The sequence below is a fragment of the Piliocolobus tephrosceles genome, chromosome 8 (assembly GCF_002776525.5).
Source record: "Piliocolobus tephrosceles isolate RC106 chromosome 8, ASM277652v3, whole genome shotgun sequence".
In the NCBI taxonomy this organism is placed as follows: Eukaryota; Metazoa; Chordata; class Mammalia; order Primates; family Cercopithecidae; genus Piliocolobus; species Piliocolobus tephrosceles.
In genome coordinates, this window is record NC_045441.1 from 78,752,743 (window position 1) to 78,770,384 (window position 17,642).

At 35.8% G+C, this 17,642-nt stretch overlaps 1 protein-coding gene across 3 annotated transcripts in view; it reads left to right on the forward strand.

Moving 5' to 3' along the window:
* CALCR (calcitonin receptor) overlaps positions 1-17,642 on the forward strand; it is a 152,080-nt gene that overhangs the window by 108,551 nt on the left and 25,887 nt on the right. For all 3 annotated transcript variants that reach the window (XM_023226693.3, XM_023226694.2, XM_023226695.2), the window contains 2 exons: positions 1,497-1,588; positions 9,572-9,698. In XM_023226693.3, the coding sequence (XP_023082461.2) occupies positions 1,497-1,588; positions 9,572-9,698 (219 nt within the window). The remainder of the gene's footprint in view (positions 1-1,496; positions 1,589-9,571; positions 9,699-17,642) is intronic.

The following is a 17,642-nucleotide window of genomic DNA, read 5'->3' on the forward strand; positions in this document are numbered from 1 at the left end:
TGTGTGTGTGTGTGTGTGTGTGTGTGTGTGTGTGTGTGTGTGTGTGTAAGATTCCTAAATCCCTCCCAAGAAAGCTATCTGAAGATTTTATCAGCTCCAATTATAAACCTACTATTCTAACTTTATTAACATTTCCTGTAAGAGTAAAATGTGCTATTAAGAGAGTGGTATCAACAATGAAAATGCCCCCAAAATATGGAATGCCTGGTCAAATGATGCAACAGGCACAACTTAGGAGAAGCTAATTAGTCCATTTTGAAATTCTAAGGCCTAGAAAAGGAATGTTCATTTCAGGACAGCAATAATGCCCATAACCAAGAAAGGGCTCTGAACAGTTTGGGTGCATTTTAGCTAAATTAGTGCTTCAATCCCAGACTCTTCCTGAGGAAATTGACAAAAATCAAAATATTCAAGGCTATATAAATCCCACATTTATTCCAGGAAATCAAAGAACTTCATAGAAGTTATTCATTCTATCTACACTACATTTGCATTCATACCAAGACCCAACAAACTGTGGAAGGAACTTAAGACCAAAAGTCAAGAGATTAAGGTACAACTACAAAATAATATACAAATTATGCTCCACCAAGAAAAACAAGTGAAAATAAAATCCCTAGTTATAATAGATTCAAGTCTACTTCAATTACAGTTGATGAAATTGGCTAAATAGTACAAAATGCAAAAACTAGTGTCAAAATAGAGTGAATGAAAGGGAGAGAGAGACCAGAAACATAGAAACAGACAAAGAGAAACAGAGAGACAGAGAAGACAGAGAGAGAGATGGGTGACTAGATCAATCGCTGTTTTCTCTGTGATAAAATTATATTATAAGGAAAGGAAAGATTGTGATGACTAGGAAAAAAAGATGCTATGACATTATACATTTCATGAGAAGGACATTCTTCCAAGTCAACATAACATTGTGGGAGAATAAATAAAATCAACCATGATTATGAAAAAAAAGAATTCTCAAATGGCTGCCAAGGGGAAAGTTTGCAGCTTCAACCAACTAAATACTAATGATATCATTTTAAACAAAGGCACAGCAACCCGCCACCATACTCTCCGCACCCTCTGTATATGCTGAGAGTCAGGACAGCTTGGAAAGTTGGTTGCTATTTTGCCAGGTCTGTGGTATAGAATTACGTATCCACTGTCTAAAAGATTCCAAAAGTTTAAAACTACCAGGATTGCTTACTGGGCTTAGGGATAATAAGTTTTATTGAATTTAAAGCTACTTCTGAAATATATTTTTGAATGAGGAACTTCATCTCAAGGAACTTTATTCTTTGAAAATGACAATTTATTTTTATACCATGAGTAAAGATAAAAAATAATTTAATTGTCTGAAATATTTGTTATAATTGTAGCAGTTTTTTAAAAGGAGGAAAACATTTGTTGATTTACATATGTTTAGAAAAAGAAATGATTTTCTCTCTGATGAATCATTCATTCATTTTGTGTTTGTTTGTTTTTACTTTTTGTGGTTCCAGAATGCATATGTTCTGTACTATTTGGCTATCGTGGGTCATTCTTTGTCAATTTTCACCTTAGTGATTTCCCTGGGGATTTTCGTGTTTTTCAAGTAAGTACACTTACAGCATCTGCTCTTTATTTCCTCCTTTAAGTTATTGAAATAAATGGTGAATTCTGCAAGAGTGGAGGTGTGGAAGGGTCTTCAGCAAATTACAAGCGACATGCAACGTTAGGAGTCATGAAGTAGCAAGAAAAATGAAATGAATTTAAATATGCTTTTAATCCTATCTTTGGGGAGAAGGGGATAAATTTATATCATTTTCAAAAGCACTATGCCTTGAGGCTTCCCAGAGTAAGACAGTCCTGTGAGCCCATAAGTACACTGTTGTAACATGGTAAAAGTTCCATTTACCATGGATAAGTTACCATTAAGGGTAGAGGAGAGGATTCTCCACCTTCTTTTACTTCCACTCTAATTTTCGGCGACCATAGCCACAAATCCACATATACCCTGCCTAATTATTTCTTGCTAGCATATGTAAGACTAAGGAATAAACAAGCACATCAGAGCATGTTTCTACAAAGCCTAATTTAATAATGCTTGTCTTTAGGTTTTATGGTGCACAATTATACTAGAAAGCAAAATATGAGAAAATACACAAGGAAAACTTGAATACTTTAAATTATCTTGTCATCTTACATGAATATAAAATAAGATCTTTACAGGTAATGGCACATTTAAGTTAGAAACTGTTATGTGGGAGGCCGAGGTGGGCGGATCACGAGGTCAGGAGATCGAGACCATTCTGGCTAACATGGTGAAACCCCGTCTCTACTAAAAAATACAAAAAACTAGCCAGGCGAGGTGGCAGGCGCCTGTAGTCCCAGCTACTCGGGAGGCTGAGGCGGGAGAATGGCGTGAACCCGGGAGGCGGAGCTTGCAGTGAGCGGAGATCCGGCCACTGCACTCCAGCCCGGGCCATAGAGCTAGACTCCGCCTCAAAAGAAAAAGAAACTGTTATGTATGCTTTCATCACAACAAACCTTAGTGAAAACAAAGCACTCATAACATTGTCCTAGGCTGGCTTTCTGAAGTATATTCTCAAATGTAGATTCAGAGTAAGCCACATGTGTATTTTTTTCTAGACACATCACAGTTCAGTAAATATGTTAGAAACTGAAGTAAATTAGATAAAAATGAAAGAATACATGTAAGGTGCTTGGATTCATGTCTGACACATAAGTGAAATATGTGTTTGATATCATTATTATTATTATTGGTAGTAATAATAGTCATGATGGTATCATAGAAATCATAAAGAAAAGCCCTTTTGCAGACTCAGATGACAAACAATCATCCACACTTAAAAAATGTGGTATGTGACTAAATGTACAGTGATTCACATATAGAATGGGGGGGAGAAGAATATGTATATATTTATCACCCCTGAACTATATACTTAAAATGGCAAAGATGGTAAATTATACATTTACACTTTACCTCAAAAAATAAATTTAAAACATAGAATAATAGAATCTTAATTTGATTTTTGTTAAAACATTGTCAGGATAGTACTAAGGAAAATTAAACCAAGGGGAGAATAATCACCTGTGAATACTTCCTTAGTACAATTACTATTTTTTCCTTCATCATTTTTCAATCTTTGTCTGTATCTTAGTCAAGATTCTTATATTGACTAAGCAATAGAAGTGAATAGTAATTTTTAACTGGATAGCAAATGATAACATAAGCAAACAGACAATGAGCTCCTTCCACAAATGGTTTAACAGAAGAAAGGCTGAAAAACAAAACAAAACGACATGAATTATTAATTACTCAAATTAGAATAGAAGAATATTTTCGATGATGATCAGAATACAGTATTAACACAACATGACTAATCTTGGAATGTCTTCATTTTTCAGTTGCACTTCATTATGGCAAATAAATATATCATCATGGTTCTCAAACAAATTTTATTTTAAAATATGCCACTAAAGCATATTTTTTAAGTTTTTTAAATATAATCATAAAAAAATTGAAAGAAAAATTTCCCAAATTTGTAATCATGCAACTAATTGTAGTTAGGACTTTAAAGGTAATAATGTCAAAGGCATTATAGATCTTAATTCCTTTTTTCTCCAGTAACTTAAATAAGTGAGGAAATGTGAAAGCCAAATCAGTAAAGAAATTAAGAATTTTTTTTCAATGATCATTTCTATATTAAGCTACTGAAGATGGGTGTGTTAAAGTGCAGCACATGGGCAAAGTAGAATATTTCTCAACTCCAGTTAGTCCCAAAGCAAAATGATTCTGATCAAACCCTTGAGAGAGTGTGAGGACAGATTGTCTAGAAAGCACCCAACTTTGCCCTACTGTCTCTCAGTTCTAAGAACCAACTAAACAGCAACTTAAATCTGAGGAAGAAAAACAAGTCTTATTGATGTATCATCTGAGCCTAATAATGAGAAGAAATGAACTGAAATAGCTGGTTCTTCAGAGCAGACACAACTAGAAACAAATGACATACCAAAAGCACATATGTTGAGATGCCAAATATTCAAACCAATAAAAGCTATATAAAATGTTTACACTTGTTTTCAACCATATCTTAAACCTTACCCAAACTAAAAATATAAAGCGCTTCTGTTTTCTTAAAATTTAAGTTCGATCCTGACCCTTTAATGTTTTTTATATTTGAATTTCAGAAACATTAAAAGTGATTGTGGAAGTAGAAAATAATACTGATGTATCACTGGAATTTATTTGTGAATTAGCAAACTTTTTCCAGAATTTATTTTCAAATACTCTACATCATCTTTAAGATCTTCACTGCACATTACAATAGAAAGTTTCATAATTTATGCACTTAAGTGGCATCATCTGTGTGCAACCTGAGCAAAAAATATCATCACTCCCTTGCTTAATTCTATATTCCCAGGGTTGAGTAATTTTGCAGACTCCAAACAGTTTCATAAAACTTTCAGGAAACCAGAGTGAAAAGTTACCCAGCTCCAATTCTGAAAGTTGATGCCCCATTCATAATCATTCCATTGAAATCTCACTGTAAAGCCCTCAGAACTTCTCAAATGTACCTTATAAAAAGGAGGAACCCTGCAGCTGTCTTCCTGAAATGAGCAGGCCTAGGAGGCCTGCAGAGAAATTTAAAGTCACCGACCATACAAGAGGCTTTGGAACTGCCAATACCTCACTAAAATCTTGGGATATTACTCAGAATTAGTTTATTAAAGTATGCCTTTAATCTTAATGTAATTTTATTCTGAGCATGCAGGGGAAGGTAAAAGGCAGAACTATGTAAACTTAAAGCAAATAGAGATCATGCTCCTTGTGCTGTTGGAAAATTAATATATAAATGTATATAAAGTCTTCATTTTAATAGAAGAAAATTGATCTTCTATACCTTCTCCATAGAGAAAGAGAAAATGCAGAAAAAACGGTTTCTCAGGTTTAATTCATAGAAAAGTCAGCATTAAAAATCTTAACTGTTCAAAAGTTTAAATAATATTCAAGATGATATGCAGGTCATTTCTGGTAAACCGGTTACAGATAGAAGACAGCATTATTAGGATGGTATTTAGCTTAAAATCTTCACAGAAAAAATTGGAATGATAATATGGAAAGGGATTAAATATAAACATCAAATGAGTTCAGCAAGATCTCTTACTGCTAGATTCCAATAGTAAGTGTCAACAAGAGAGCTAAAATGACGATGCCCTTAGGGAAGACTGGTTTGGGAAAGACACATAAATGGACATTTATTTGAGATTGGTTCTTGACCATTTTCAGCAAATTTCCAATAAATTCACCTATCCATAAATTTCAATTACAATTTATCAATTTGCTTTTCTGTGGAATAATCCTAAATATGTAAGCCTCTCATTGTATTACCTCATGAAAAGCATAACAGACCATTCATTAGCATTTATTTTGACTGATTATTATCCATGTCTTTCTGATTGGTATTTTAAATATTATTCTTGCCTGAAAGTTGATAGAAATATAGGTTGGAAAACAGGCAGTCTCTTCATTTTATTGTCTATATTACATTACATTGGCCACATTGACCAAAAGCATATATAGGTAATCATGGAGGTCAACAAACGTGGCTTCCAGTGGGACATACTGAGGGAAGACTGATTCCTCTACTACTTACTATTCTTTTTTCCTATGTCACCTCTACATATTGGGTGGATATATGAATCTTTATCTTGTGTGGTATTCACCATTATACATCTCTGGCTGCCTTCCTGTTGCTCCAAGGAAACCATGAAATCAATGGTATCAAAAATGGCCTCCTTTCTTCCAACCCACCACTGGCAGGACAGACACCAAAGATAACTGTTGATCATACCATGGCATATTCTTTAGCCATAGAATAGCGGTAATAGGAAAAGCAAGAATTTTGATTGAAAGAGAATTTATTAGCGATAAGGATTTCGTGCTAAATCAACAGGCGTAAAGTCTCTTGTCAAATAGTGAAGATATATAATATATTGCATTTGAATTTTCCCAGGAGTTTTCTTTTCAGTTCTCATGCTATCATGAATAACATATGATCCTTAGGTAAATGAAAACGAAAAGTTACACTAGAAGATATGACTTGGGCTTGTACCAATTACAGAAATTATCCCTAATTCATATTTTCCCATGCACCAGGAACTTCACAACAACTTTTACTTGTTTTCTTTTTGCTACTTTCTTCGTTTGCTTTGAATGTGACTATAATCACACGGTCTTATATATGAGATATATAAGAGAAAATACTGCTGTTCCTCACCCTGTGATAGCAAACTGATTTACACAATCGACAAAACTCAAGACCAATATCAAATGCCATCTCATACAACTACAAGCTCCCAAAAAGTACACACTCACACACACATAGGGTACTAATAGCTTGAAACAAATGTGAAAGATTTACACCAGATAAACTATAACCATGAAAATGACTTTTTGCTTTAGCCTTAAAATGTGACATCTTGAGATTCATACTCAAGTAAATCATTATCTCTTCCTCACATTTGAATGACACCTTGATTGGTAGATTATGTTGTAGAAGTAAATTATGTTGTCTCAACCTCCTACTACTGGAGAATTTGTGGTACTTATGGTTTCCCGTCACTCAAATAATAAGCAATGTTCTGTCCATCTACATGTCTGGATTTTTTTAATCAAGGGAATAGAATATAGTAAATCGGTGCTATTTCTACCTAAGACATCTCAGATCTGACAAAAAATGTTGTCAGCTTCTCTCATGTTCATTTAAGTGACATATTTGTACTGAGGATTTTTAATGTTAAGTTCAATTAATTCTCTTCCTCAGAACAATTATCACAATAAAAGTAAATAAAAAATGGCATAGTATATAAGGGCCCTAAAGGCAAGAGTGCCTGTTTGTCCTCCATTTTATTCCTGATATCTACCAGGTCTGGATCATAATGAGTAGACAATCATATATTTTGGATTACTGAATGAATTTTGAAAAATTTGCAGTACCTTCGACTCACTTCAAAAAGATGGCTGTAAATGTTGTCAAGTTAGTATCATAAAAATTTTAAAACTCAATGAGCAAAAATTATATTAAAACTTTCAAAAACCAGAAACTCACGTATTAGTCATACTTCTCCTTTGGAGACTAGCAGTTTATCTAGTTATAAACTATCATTTTCTCTGTGTTTCCAGTGAAAAAACTGTATGCTTTTATATAGAAATATACAGTACTCTTTATATATACTGTATGTATCTATATACAATATACTGTTTGTATGTATGTATGCTGTATGATATATTTATTTTTAACTAGTGTTGAACAACAGGATAATGTTCCATATTAGCTAGTTAATATGAAACTGAAGAATCTGGCAAATGTTCAGTATGGTATGAAGTATAAAGTAGGAAATCATCTAGCATTTAATGTAATTCATTGGTGTATTAGAAAATTGCTTAGTGGTCAAAGCTCAAAACAGAACATATTTCTTAAATATATTTTTAAATTTTAAAAAAATGAGGATTAAGCCCAATGATGTGTCAGACAGTGTTCTAGGTGTATAAAATAAATTCCTTTAGCACTTTCATTTTAGTAGGAGGAAAGGAGAGAATAACAGGCAATAAATAAACATATACTGTGTCAGGAGGTGATAAGTGTTAAGAAGAAAAGTAAAGCAGGCACACAAGAGAGTAAGCTGGAGGTGGAGGAAGTATATTTTATTCAGGGTGGCTTGGGTTTATACAGGAGAATTAAGTTAATGAATTCATTTAAGCTAATGTACAACAGAAGATTATTGAGCTCTCCCCAGTCAAAAGAAAACCAGGTGTAAGAATACCATCGCTGTATGATACATTCATTCATACTCTTTAGGTCTAGATAATGTCAATTATCATTGGCCTAAGCTAGGCTGAATTAAACAATGAATTCTATAACTAACCGCCAGTGAGAATTATAAATTGCTCTTGTGACTATGAAAGATGGCAGGTCACAGATTCGACTGTGCTGATTGCAGCAGTCACAAGATGGAAGTTTATGCAGTATAAACGAGCATGAGGTTTCACATAAGTAATATTTTTGTTTAAATTTAAATTTGTAACCTACCTTTAGTGCTTTATAAAACCAGTTGGGTTTGATTTATTTAACAGACTTCCGCACTGCTGAATAGAGTAGTCCATAGAAGCGTGTGTGTAAGAGAAAGCTCTTTTCTAAATCTAAGTCTTTATCAGAGCCTGCTTCATGGATGTAAATTCTACATCCTATCCCTGTTCAACAAGTTAAATTCTTAAAAATATTATTTATTTATGAGTTATTGTTTATCCTTCCCAAAAAGTTGAAAACTGTAGCTATCATAGTTAAAATATGCCCTAACAGCTGCCTTTATTACTTAAATTTGCTTTTTGCTACGGATAATTGACAACTATTTTTCCTTTGAATTGGAACTATAGGAAGGCATTATAAGTAAACCCAGACCATTTTTGTATTTCATTTTTCCTCAGAATTTCCTTTTCAAAATTCTTCATTTCTAACTTTATTCCATGAAGATATTTTTAGGAATAGTTAGTGTTATGAGTCATTGGCATCATTAACTGCATGTTTTAAGCTTTCACATGGCAAATGACGTTATGCTAATATTTTTTGCCTTATCAAATATGATAAATGTAAGATTTTCATTTGTCTAGAATAATCACTGCAATTCTGTTATAGTCATGATGTAGGCTCTCTCTATTACATCAAAAACTGAAAATAGGATATTCAAATTAATGTTTGTTTATGTGAACATTCACACCAACACATATGTACAAGTTGATGAACTGGAGGAGAAAAAAATAAAAGCCCAACAAATTGCTTAATACCCAAAAGGTGGGGAATGACTCTGCCAAGAAACAGCAGCACTTAGACAGCTCTCATTGGATCCAAATCACAATATGCCTCATAATGACATTTCATTTGCACCTATTAAGAATTCTCTGCCTGTGTCTGAGCTCCACCATCAGGAGGGTTGGAAAAGAGGAACTACAGTGATGATTCTAGTTGGAATATAAGATATAAGAAGATAGTAACAGAAATAATGGAAGAGGAGGATGCCAGGAGATGTGAAGGACGTGTATACAGTGACTCAAGGACACAGATTCGGTACCTTGTCACAGGCAACCTTGGTTCTCACTTCATGCTCTGTGACCCCAGTGGCCACATATTTTCTTCCTGGTTGCAACAATGAACAGTAGGCTTTTCATTTGAAGCACACTGCAAACCCTAATAGTTTCTAATCTAAGAGTCCTTCTGCTAACTAATTTTACAACATTTGTTATAATTAAAAGAGATTTTATCACCCACTCTTTCAGTTATTGTATGAAGTCACCCTGAGGACTAAAAACTATGAGCTGCTATGATTGGAAACGTGTTTTTTAAAATCAGGCAGAAAAGTGGTAATAAATCTGAAAAAGGAGACCAGCCTTACTTTTTTCTATATGTTCTTTCATCTTTTTTTTAAAGAAAATATGAAAAATATTACCAAAATGTTTTTTTCCAGGTACTCTAATATTTTGGCACTGGTCAATGCTTTATGTTACTTTTTCTTCCAGGAGCCTTGGCTGCCAAAGGGTAACCCTGCACAAGAACATGTTTCTTACTTATATTCTGAATTCTATGATTATCATCATCCACCTGGTTGAAGTAGTACCCAATGGAGAGCTCGTGCGAAGGGACCCGGTAAGTAATGCATAGTTTTGTTTTTACTTTTATTTTAAAGGATATAGTACCTGTAAATAGTGAACACGGTGTTCATGTTGGACTTAAACAGCTGTTTACATATGTAATCATATTTCCTTCCACAGTCGAGTTTTGCATTTTGTGAGGCATGTCATTTCTATGTAGTTTCTGGAAGAAATTATTACAAGCTATAGTAAAGAAAAAAAAATAATTGAATCATAAGCAGATAAGAATCATACAACAAACCATAAATTTTTTTTTTATTTATTTATTTATTTTTTTTTTTTTTTTTTAGACAGGGTCTCTCTCTGTCATCCAGGCTGGAGTGCAGTGGTGGGATCTTGGCTCACTGCAAACTCTGCCTCCCGGGTTCAAGCAATTCTTCTGCCTCAGCCTCCTGAGTAGCTGGGATTACAGGCATGCGACACCATGCCGGCTAATTTTTTTGTATTTTTAGTAGAGACAGGGTTTCACTATATTGGCCAGGCTGGTCTTGAACTCCTGACCTTGTGATCTGCCCGCCTTGGCCTCCCAAAGTGCTGGGATTATAGGCATGAGCCACTGTACCCAACCCAAACCATGCATTACTAAGACTGACCAATAATTTATTAACATCTATGACAAATGTATTGAGCACATCTTGTGAACATAGATGATACTAGGTACACTCAGGCAATGCTTCCTAGTGATCCTAGTGTGCCACAAGTGGTTACAGGTGTGCCTAGATATTGATCCCCTCTTCATTCTGATGCTAAGCTGGGCTTGGCCCAGTCATCTCCACTATGAGTAGCTATTCCCTTATGCTAATGAATCATACAAATATGATCACGTTTTGTGTCGTTATGCTTTGGAAAAGGTTTATAATGACACAGGAAATCCAAAAGTTAGGGCAATAGGACATAACATCTCTGAAACTCATGCCCACATGCACGATTGCAACAAGCAAATATGGTGACTGTCCTCTTTCTGAGTACTACAGAGAACAGGAGAGCTGAAATCATTTAGCTCCATTACTCAGAACCATTCTGGATTTCTTCTACCAGAATTGTCCTGAGAGTTGTTCAGAATAACCCGTATTTGTCATCAGTCTTCTCTCTTTATACCCAAGTTAGTGTTTTTCACAGTGATTTCCAATCCTGGCTGCACTTCAGAATCAACGGAGGAGATTTCGTAAATATGAAATAGCTACTGTCCCTGTGATACTAGAGAGTCAGTAGGTATGAGGTGGGGCCGAGGGATATACCCTGGATATTTCTTCTGTGCCGCCAAGTTTGAAAATCATCAGCCAACTACTGAATGAAGCAAAAAAACTGTCAGGGGAGGACAGAGGAGTAGCACCTTGAGGCTCTGCTTTTTCATTGATATCAGTCCCTGGTATTACAAACTAACAAAAACCAGAACTAAAAGGGATTTTGGAGGTTATTTATCCCTGACTCCTCATTTTACAGATCAGAAACTTGATGACAAAAAGGCAAAGCAATTTTCCTCAAATCATATAACTGATTGGAGCGGGGAGCAGGCACTCAAATTAAGGTCTCCTTACTGTCAGTTTTTGTTCTTTCCTTTGCATTATCAGATATATCTCTGTAAATCAGTGAGGGCTCATTTATACCAAACTGCTTGATTAGGTTTCCAAATATGCCAGATTAATTTTTTAAAAAGCAAATCACTTTGGTGCTGTGATACCAAGTAACCATTTACTTTACAGAAATTTTTATTTATCAATCCAGTGTTTAAATAATTTACAATTACAGCTTCTATTATTTAATAGTTATTTTGCTCTCAGTAAATATTTTCATCCCAAAAAATCTCCAAGTGCTTCTCAGCTGTCTTCTTTGCAAACCTGCTTTCCTTAATTTTAACGAGTATTTTCCTTACTTGTTAATGGACTGTACTTTAATTGAATGATTCAAAACAGTTTAATGATGTAACTGTTTATTAGATTGAGTATGAAATTACCAATATTTGATAATTTTTGTTCTGCAAAATTGATGAACCCATATGTTTTATCCTAATGCAAATGTGGAGACAATACGCTGGAATCTAGTGACAGTGGGGACTGTTACCACCCCAGGTCTGAATGGACAAGTGGAGGGAAAGGTGTATGAACCTGAAGACAGAGAGGTGGTGCGGTAAAGGAGGCCCTACGGAAACTGAGGACTTCTGTCTTAGGACACAGCCAGCCTGTGGCAACCCCACAAAAGGAAGTGGAGAAATCAATATCCCTTGTTCACTCACTCTCATCTTCCAGTCTCTACTGAGGGTCCCCATAGCTGAGCTCAACCAGAAACCAGAGGGCAAGGCAGCCCTGTTAGAGATGTATAGATTTATTTCTGTGGGCCCAGGGTACTGGGAGCAGGATAGAAAGTGCATCTGGAAGCACAAATAGAAGCTATCTAGCTCGCAGTGAAGGGCCAAGGGATATTTTCATTTTTGTTTCTCTGCTTAACTGTGTTATGCAAGCATCTGTAGATAGCCTCATCTTTCAAAACTGGCATTTGACAATTCTGCCAACCCAATAACTAAAATGTGTGAAATCTGCCCAGAGCATGCATCCTGTGTAACAGTGGCATGGCATGGGAAAGCAGCTTAATTTGGCTTCTAATGGCTCCACAGTGTTAATAATTTTTGCAGTATGAATATATGCAGAGAGACATTATAATCTATCTTTTAAAACCATGGCATCTGTTATCAGAGACAAAGTCCCATCTTACCTGCAGAATAATGTGACCAAATGTCTTTATCTTGATGAATTTTCCTTTTTAATGTCAATTGATTTAATCTATGCAATATCCCAGCAACGGGTGGAATTATCCCCATTTTTAAAGCTGGGGAAACTGAGGCTCGGTGAGAGCAAGTGTCCTCCGAACCATGAGTACTTAAAGATGGGATTCAAACCCAGCCCTGTCTCACACAGGAGCCAACCTCTCTCTTCTTTACCACTTGGTGCTCTTGATTGTCTTTATTTATTGCCCTAGAAAGATGTCTTCTTAATGAAACGGGCTCAGCCATTCCAAAGTGATGGCTGCCCGTAACCAGACATGCCTGCTACAGTTAATTAGGGAAGCTGACCCCCACTGAGATGAAAACAGAGGTAGAAGCAATTAACTAAGAATCTCTCTGCAGCGAACAGTCACATTGTGGCTCTCCATTTCCCATTAAGAGTGGAAACTGTAGTAGGCCAAGAAATGAGGCTTCAGTTTTTGAATAATCAACCACATTGATCTGAGAGCATGCTCAGTCACATTGCGAAGTATCATAAATTCTTGAATAGACTCTTTCTCCTCGTCTTTTGGGAGTCTCACACCCATGTCTCCCTGTCTCCCACCTATAAATGTAAAAGGGACTTCTTATCCACTGCGAGATCTTGTTCAACCTATCTTCCTGTAATAGTCAAAATTCAGGATTTTTCTGAGTTTGCTACTGAATTATAGAAACCATGTAGCTTTATGCATCAAATGAGAATAATAAAAACTGCTCTACTCACTTCCCAGTGGTTGTCCTGGAGCCCAGAGAAGCATACAGCTTTTCAAAACCCCCAAGGGCCTAATATTGCAAGTGATTGCTCACAAGGTTGCTGTCAACTCTCGCCTTATGACTAACTCCCTAGGTCTCTGTCCTTGACTTTTCCAACAAATCTCTTACTCTATTAATTGCTCTTGGCAGTCTCATTCATTGCCATTGCTAGGTGTTTCCACTTTCATAGGCCTTTTAGGGGTGGACCTGCCCAGGGGCTCTGCCAGCCACAGCACATAGGCTGTCCCCCAGTCACCACTAAGTCAAACCACGTATGCCCTGCAGCTCCTCTGTTGTCTAGTAACCTTTAATAAACCCCATAAGCAGGTGTCTAGGGACCTGGCTCTGCCACTATGCACCTGATTTCCTAGGAGAATATGAGTGTGAGTTTCAGGAAGCCAGAGAAATTAACAGGAAACTTTCTTCTGGGTGTGGAGGAGTGAGATTGATTCACCCAAACACATTAGGCATTCTTAAAGTAAGTTTGAAAGAAAGGAAAGTAGCTTATCTTTATGGCATGAGTAGCACCTGGTTCTTCCAATCAGTGTATTTTTAACCTAACAGACTTGATGTTTTTAGCTATGCAAGAACGAACTTCCTAAGAAAAAATGATAAAACATTTTAAAAATAGAATTTTATCCAATCAGTCAAGTACTTATTGACCACCAAAAATGTAATCCCTCGCAATGAGCCAAGTCTTACTTGGAAATAGCTTTGTGAGTTTTGCAACCACACATATGGGGTTTGGTCACATTTTTATCTATTTCAAACTGTAATTTTTCCACAGAAAACAAAGAGGCAAAAAATTTGGACATTTTTCTCTATATGCCTAAAAGTGTCCATTTCCCTCTGAAGTTAGACAAAATGAAAACAAGCCACCGAAAACAAGCCAGTTACAATGATCAATGGGACAATATCGTATGTGAGAACACACTGTGCCTCTTGCATATTTTCAAATGTCTGCTTCTTCCGTAAGAGAAAATTTGGAAACATATGTCCCTCCTCAAATACATATAAATAGCATAGACTAAAACAAAATAACTACAATGACAAAACTTATTTCATGTCTGTAAATGGTGAAGCATACACTTCGCCCAGAGGAAATAAATTAGGCTATTTGTTTTTAGTACTTTCTCAGTGTTAAAATAACACAGTCATTGTTTTCCAGTGAGAGTGCTGTCAGATCTCTTATCTAACCCTCCCTATACAAGCAACATAGGGTTCCCGTCTCTAGGCATGGGAAAGTCAGTTGAAGAAAGGGAAGGAAATAATTCTCAAGGAGACATGTTTTATACATTGTTCATCCTTAAAACTGGTGATGTGCCACCACCAAGAGAGACACACATGGTGAAATTTGTATTGTATTTCACCTTGAAAATGCATATTCTGCCATAAATGCATTCATAGAAGTCCAATTCTTGAGTATCTTTTACCATCCAAAAGATTATTAAAGTAGATTACAGTTGAAACTGTAAATTCAGGTATCATGAAAGCAGTTTTCCCCATTGTAATAGATTTCGTTATACAGGGGATAAACAAGAACTAGAAAAGATTTTACTGCTATTTTCAAGACCCATCTTTTCTAGGAATAGAATTCTTCACTTCCAAAGGTACAGGCAAAAGAGTATCCAAAGGCTGAGATTTATGTCATGAACATTACTAAGTCACGTGCAGAATCATATATTTAAAATTACTTGAAATAAGTTATTTTAAATACTGTTTTTTTCTTGAAAAACTGACACTCCAGAATACATTAGATTAAGGTCCTCCCTAGCCAAGAATAGAAGAGACAAGGAAAAGAAGAAGGAGAAGGAGAAGGAGAAGGAAAAGGAGAAGGAGAGGAGGAGGAGGAGGAGGAAGGGAGAAGGGAGAAGGGAGAAGGGAGAAGGGAGGAAGGAAGAAAGAAAACCAGCCAAAAAAAATTGGGGAAAGAGAAGTTATTGGACATTGTCAATCTACAAATATTCATTGAAATTGCAACTAACATGAGAACGACAACCACAGTCATAAATAAAGAAAAGTGTATCTATCAGCATGTCATCTGTCAGTACTCGGGCATATGTTTTCTTAAAAAAAAAATACAAATTTTTAAAGACACTTTGTTCTTAAGCAAACTAAAGACAGACAGAGGGGTGAATTTTTTGTGTGTGTTTATTGTTGTTGTTGTTGTTGTTGTTTGCTTGTTTTCATTTTGGACCAATTCAGGGTCACTGAATCAGCAATCATTTTCCTCACCAATGCCCATGGGACTATATTAAAAAGTTATTTTTTGAAGAGGAAGGCTGCCTCATCCCAAATGTTGTCACACTATTTCTATGCATTTTTTGTTGTTGTTATTATTTTGTTGAGGGTAAGGAAAACGCGCACACACACACACACACACACAATGCCTTGTCCTCACTGTCAGTGGAGAATCTCTGTGGATCTGTGGTCCTTTTCCCATTTAAAAGTTTCTTCCCTGGGTAGTTTTTGGAAAGTTATATTATCTCCTGAACGGCCAAGGGTGAGAATCTTATTCCTTCCACGTTCTTTTTTTTAAAAAAAGTTAAACTCAGAATAACTCATGGCATAAAGAAGGGCTGAATACATCCTCAGTTTATTGAGTGATGTGAAAATTGCCCATTGTTATTTGTGTCATTTGAGCATTTCATTTCCATAATATCTGAAATGTTATTTTATTTTTTTTTTTTTGTTCTATGTGCTCGTTCGATGATCTTCATGTAGAAAGTCAGGAGGCAGAATTAAAAGCATTGTTCTTGCTGCATCTAAACGAAGCTAGCAGGATATTTGTCATTTTTTTAGAAATAAATTTCTCTCTAATTTTTTTTTCTGGGTCTGAAAGGCACAATGCAGAGAGATTAGTTTTTACTGGAAACCTGAGCACTTTGCACTTCAGAAACTGAAACAATCTAGTCATATTTTCTATAGCCTCTTATATAAGTAAAGTCAAATGAATTCCAAGTTCTGGAAAGCAACGTGAATGTCTTCTAACCTTTATTTTTTCAGGACAATTGAGCCACCAGGCTATGTCAGAGCTTCTTCTTAGGTAGGTGCAGGAAGATTAGCTTAGAATGGATGCTCAGAGCCAAGACACTAGAGAAGACAAAACCCAGGGTGGAAACTGGACTCTTGCCCAGTCCAAGGGAGGCTGGTGCAAGGGAGAATATATAAATATGAGAGAGGTAATCGCGATAGCAGAGTTTTTGAGATGAGTAGTCAATGGTAAATAAAACCAGATTGAAATGATCTATTTCAGTAGCTTATGGAAAAAAACTAGATTGGGAATGAAAGTGTATGATGCATTTGAAGGACAATGCAGAAAGAGTAATGCCAAGATATGGTAATGGAATGAAGTATCCTACCCTGGCCATTTATGCTACTTCACTTTACTTGCATGTCAAAATCAATAAATGATCTTTTAACCAAGGTCACATGGTGCAGAAAAGTATAGAGGATTTCTTTATTCCTTTTTAAAGTTATTATTTATAATTGGATGCTTTCTCATACAAATTTGAAGGAGAATCTCTTCCTAAAGTGGATATAAACATATACCCATTATCCAGTTTCCTTCATTTGGCCGATCTTGGTGGTACCACTACACATGAAATCAGTGACTAAAAATGGTATCTCGTGACATGTTTTACATAGCAAGTCTTCATCTCAAAATCTGCAGTTAGCTTCCCCTGCTTTGAGAAGGCTGTCATGAATTTAGTGCAGAATTTGTTATATATTTGTTTTTATTGTCAAAGAGCTTCCAATTGAGATGCTAGAGGTTTTGCACACTCTGTTAGAGTATGTTGGATCATTGCTGGAAAGTTGTGAAGTGACACTCGAATTTGATACTTGTTGTGCTTAGCTGGATTAGTCCAAATTGCATCATTGTTCTTGCTGAACTGCAGGATCTAAATCCTTGCTCTTCTACTTAACGGATTAATCTTTAATATTGAGTAAATTACTTAACCTCACCGTGCCTTACTTTCCTAATGGAGATCATAATAGTACCTTTCTCATAAAGCTGTCTGTGAAAAATAAGCCAATATTCCTAAAGTCCACAAAACATCATCTGGCGCACAACTCTCAAAAATCAGCTATCATTATTTGTATTATCATTGTTAGCTTTATCATTAGGGCTTTATCACCTGTCAATTACTAACCGTGGCACCTTATTCATTTCTGTGTGATATAGCACAGGAGGTGTGAAACTCAGAGCATTTGTAAAACACTGCTTGATTCTAAAAGGGACTAAGTATAAAAGTAGAATACACATATGTAGAGGCTTGTAAATCACAAATAACCTCAAGAGCTGTGGTCTGAAAATATACAGCTAATCAATGGTGGCTTGAGAATCCCCAGTGAAGGGTGATATAAGACTCTTACTATACCGTATAGAGAACAAACCCTGAGAGTAGTAAGTGGTTAACTTTTATT